Source organism: Capsaspora owczarzaki (genome assembly GCF_000151315.2).
Source record: "Capsaspora owczarzaki ATCC 30864 unplaced genomic scaffold supercont2.7, whole genome shotgun sequence".
Taxonomy (NCBI): domain Eukaryota; class Filasterea; order Ministeriida; family Capsasporidae; genus Capsaspora; species Capsaspora owczarzaki.
The window spans coordinates 1,533,293-1,537,792 of NW_011887298.1; the positions used below are offsets into that span (position 1 = coordinate 1,533,293).

Consider the following 4,500-nt stretch of genomic DNA (forward strand, 5'->3'; position numbering starts at 1 on the left):
TCAGTCATGGCAATCACTCCAGGGGTTTTGGATGGTGTGCACAGATCTATCACATCTCGGGTGAGATGGACGCAGCCATCGATGGTCCGAGAGGTGACAAAACCGTTTTGGTTGAGTGGTATGATGTCGTTGACCACCAGCTGCAGCCGAGCGATCACTGCTTTGGTCAGGAGTTTGAAGTCGCAGTTCAGCAGCGAGATTGGTCGGTAGTTGCCAAGGTCAGAGCGCGGGCCTTTCTTGTACAGCAGCTTGACGAAGCCGTCCTGCATGTATTCCGGAAGGCGACCATTTTCGAGCGAGCGGTTGGCGATGGCGGCGAGGATTGGGGCCAGCTCGTGCTTAAATTTCTTGTAAAACGCAGTGCCCAGCCCGTCGGGCCCTGGGGACTTGCCAGATGCAGTTTTGTTGATGGCGTGGACGATCTCCCATGCCTCCAGCGGTCTGCTCATCAACTCGTGGTCCTCGTCGTCGAGCATCTCGTTGGGCTTTGCATGGCTGAGGATGTGCCGGGCAGCTGCTGGGTCAATGGGTACGTGCGCGTAGAGCTTGGCATAGAAATCTCGCTGGGCGTCCGTGATGCCGGCCGCATCGGTGACTTCTTTGCCGTCGACGAGGAGCATTGGGATGTGCGTCGCCTTTTGGGACTGCTTTTCGAGCGAGAAGTAGAAGGAGGTGGGGTGTTCGCCCTCGGTGCGCCACTTTTTGGCCGAGCGGACTCGTGCTCCTTGCGCGCGATGCTCGAGCTCAGCTTTGACACGGGCTTCCTGCTCCGCTCGTTCGGCTGCAAGCAGTTTTGCCTCTGCGGGGGATGTTGCTGCGAGGAGATTGCCTTCGATGATTTTGAGCTTGCGGCTCGCTTGGGCCAGAGCCTTCGCCCGGTCTTTCGCAATGGAGCCGCACAGGCACTGAGCTAGCCATGCTACGTCGGCCTTGAAAGCAGTCCAGTGGTTCTCGGGGTCGGGGCGGCGCGCCAGCTCTGCTATCTCGTTGAGTACCATGCCGCAGAAGCCAGCGTGTTCGAGAATGGTGTCGTTCAGCTTGAAGGGTGGAGTGCATCTGTCTTCCGCGGACGGCGCCACCAGGTTCACACAGACGCCTCGATGATCCGAGTGTTGGTAAATCCTGGTCGCAGTCGACTTGATTGTGAGCGGGAGGTTGGATGACAGGAGCATGAGGTCGATGCGGGAGGCTCGGTGTGTCTGGTTCTTGCTCGGCCATCGTGTGTATTCGACAGGGTCATCGGCATGGTGGTTGAGCAGCCAGGCATCCTCGAGTGCGTGCTTGTTGATGAAGTCCTTGAGAGCGTGGTTTGCCTGTGTGGCGCTCCTAGGCTCTTGGCTTGGCTCTGGTTGGACGTACAGGGGGCTGATGTTTGGTGTGTTGTTGAAGTCGCCGCCGATGATGGCGGGCAGCCTTGGCTCGTCGTCGTTTGGCTGGGTGGCTGACTTGATGAGGTCGCTGAGTTGGTCCAGGAACGCCACTTTGTCAGCTTGTGAGCCAGATGCCGGGGCATAGATTGATGAGATGATGGTTGGCTTGCTGTTGAGGTTTGCTGTGATGATGAGGGCTCGCCCTGGGATGGTGCTGAGTAGTGTTGGGCTCGAGAGTGCGGGGTCGGTGTCGCCCGGTGCCGGCTTCCTGATGAGGATGCCGACCCCGTGCTTGGGTTCCGGCTCGGAGCTCCAGAAGCATGTGTAGTCGCGGAAGAGGTTGGAGGCGGCTGCTTCGGTCGCTGGCGTGAGCCAGGTTTCCTGAAGCAGGATGACGGTTGGAGGAGTTGGGCGGCCGTTGTAGGTGGTGGCCGGATTGGAGAGTGCATGGATGAGAGAGGCGGAGGAGGAGGAGAAGAAGGGGAGGGGCGCATTGCCCCCTACAGAGAGGGAGCGCGCATTTAGAGTTGCGAAGAGAAGGCCGGTCATTCTTGGCTCGTGTCCATCGCGACCCCCGGAGGCTCCTCGAGCTCGGTGGTCGGTTCGAAGGTGGAGTGTGAGTCATCAGCGTTCGCCAGAAGTGCATAGCTGTTAGACACTGGAATAGGGTCTTCCCTGTGGTCTTCACCACAGAAGCGCTTGTTCCTCGCGTCGTGATCGGGGCTTGTGCGTCCGTTAGCAGTGCTGCTGATCGGAGCGGGTGAGGCTTGTGTTTGCTCAGCGCTCGCGCTGGTCCTGCGCACAATGCTGACGTCGCCAGGTTGGGCGTTGGGGTCCTTGGATCGGTGGGTGTTCGACCTGACTGGGATGAAACCGTCCATGGATTTGCTGGTTGTGGCATGGTGCTTGTACGAGGGGAGCACCTCTTCGGTGTCCGACTCGGAGTCGGAGTGGTGGTGGGTTCTGCTCGCTTGGGTTTTGCGCTTCCTGTCGCCTTTGTGCTTAGCGGGGCAGTTGTAGGGAGAGTGAGTCGTTTTTTGGCAGTATCGGCAAGCCGGCGCAGTTGGGCAATCCTCCCTGGCATGGCGGAGCTTGCAGCGGGGGCAGAACGGGGTTTGGTACTCGCAGGTGATGGTGATTGCGTGGTTGTCCACCTCGATGAGGCGGTCCATGGCGGCGCCGATCTTTTGGGCGTCTGCCCTGGTGCAGATAATGGTGCCAACTGCGTTCTTCGTGAAGAGTGTTGTTTTTCCGATGCGTTGGGTGATGACTGTGATGTCCGAGACGACTCCGACTGGTCTGCCGGCGGCTCCGTTCGGGATGAAGTGGGCGATGGCTGCTTTCAGCTGTTCGAAATCAGTGTCGGGTTCGATGCCTTCGAGTTTGAATGGAAGACCGCGGTGCTGAGGAGTGCACTGGTAGGTGTAGCTGCCTAGTTTGACGCCCTCTTGCAGGGCTTTGCGGTACGCATCCTGAGATGTGAAGCTCGCAGAGAACAGCTTGGCGTGCGTGTGACCAGCTTGGCCGGTTTGGAAGACATGGTGGTAGTTCCTGACGATGTAGACGATTGCTTCGTTCCATTTGTTGACGGGGAGTTGGGGGATGGTCAGTGTTGGGCTGCCTGCGTCTTCAAAGAGCTTCCTGGCTTCTTCAAAGGACAGCGGGGCAGTTTCGGCTTCAGTGTCGGTGTCAGGATCGTTTACGGCGTTGGCGACAACAGCGTTCCTGTAGTTGGTGGAGGGGCCTTTGCCGCTGCTGCTGGCGCTGGCGCCGAGGCTGGTCCGGGCGCTGGTCGCAGTGGTGGTTGCGGCAGATGAGGAAGAGGAGGCAGTGGAGGGGGAGGAGGAGGAGGGGGAGGGGGAGGAGGAGGAGGAGGATGAGGATGAGGATGAGGATGAAGCCGCAGGCGAGGAGACCGCAGCAGAAGCCGCGGTGGGGGCCGTCGCCGTGGCCTGGCCGGCTTGGCCGGGGGTGGTGGTCGTGCTGGCGTTGGTGTTGCCAGCTGTGCCGGGAGCGGCGTTGCCACCGGATGTCGCGGTGGGGAGGGCGGGCGCGGGGTCATTGGACGTCATGTCCACATGGCTGCTTGGGGACGCAGTCCTGGCTCGTTGTTGATGTTGGGCGGCCGCCGCTAGCGCTGACGCGATGGCGGGTTGGCCTGGACCAGTCCCAGAATTCTTGGACGGACCAGTCATTTCTGGGTTGTCGTTGGGCGGTTGGTTTGCTGACGTTGGGCGTGTGTGTTCAGGCTTTGGTGGGAAGGCGCTGGAACACAGAAGAAGAGGACTGACCGAACATCAACGTCGGTACTGTAAGCATTCTGGCCCGACGCGCTCGCTGGCACAGAACAAGATTTTTTGACTGGGCCACCATTACGCCCCTGATTTTAATTCCGAACAAGAGTGTTTTTGAGCCACTAGTCGATGTAGAAGCCTCTAATCCGCTTCCCCGCTTGAAATTATAGTAAAACCAGTCTTTTTTATCGATGGAGGTAGAGACCGAGGCGGCAGGGTTGTGCTGCGAGTGGTTGCGGGCTGTGAAGGATGCTCCTGAAAAGAGCAAGCGTGACATTGCTTTCGCCGTTGCTCTCAAACTCGTGTTCCCGCCTCCCGTGGTCCTTCCAAGAGGGACCATGTATCAGCCCAAGGGCTGGGCGTCGCGGACGGAACCGCGGGTGGACGATGCGGGCTCCCAAGGATATCTATCCATAAATAAAGGGTAGGGGTATATCACTATGACTCAACGACATAGACCGGTGGGTGGGGATGGATGGTCTATCTATATGCGATACACAAAGGATAGACAGGTAGGGCTATAGCCATAGGCGGATGGGACGACATAAGGTGCAAGAGGACGCTAGGTTGTGTAAAAGGGTTCCGGCCCGCAGCGAACCTGTGGGGTGAGCGAGCGAGATAGTGTGGGAAGCACGGGAAGATAGTAGAAAGACGGGAGAAGAGTGGAGAGCGGAAGGAGCAGGAGCGGTGAGATATTAAGTGCGTGATGAAGCAGAGGGAGCAAGCTAAGACGAGGAAGAGCAGTGAGTGGATGACCAGAGTGAACGAGTGGCAAGAGCAGAGTGGAAACACGTAACAGCCAGAGCGAGCAAGCAAAGGCATCGGGAGGGAGATGA

At 58.8% G+C, this 4,500-nt stretch overlaps 1 protein-coding gene across 1 annotated transcript; it reads right to left on the reverse strand.

The window, feature by feature from the left end:
* Positions 1 to 49: 49 nt before the first annotated feature.
* CAOG_08843 (hypothetical protein) lies at positions 50 to 3,565 on the reverse strand (the record flags this gene model as incomplete). Its single annotated transcript, XM_011272182.1, has 3 exons — positions 50 to 55; positions 135 to 1,870; positions 2,059 to 3,565. 3 exons carry the CDS (start codon positions 3,563 to 3,565, stop codon positions 50 to 52), a joined length of 3,249 nt encoding a protein of 1,082 aa, XP_011270484.1.
* Positions 3,566 to 4,500: the final 935 nt, after the last annotated feature.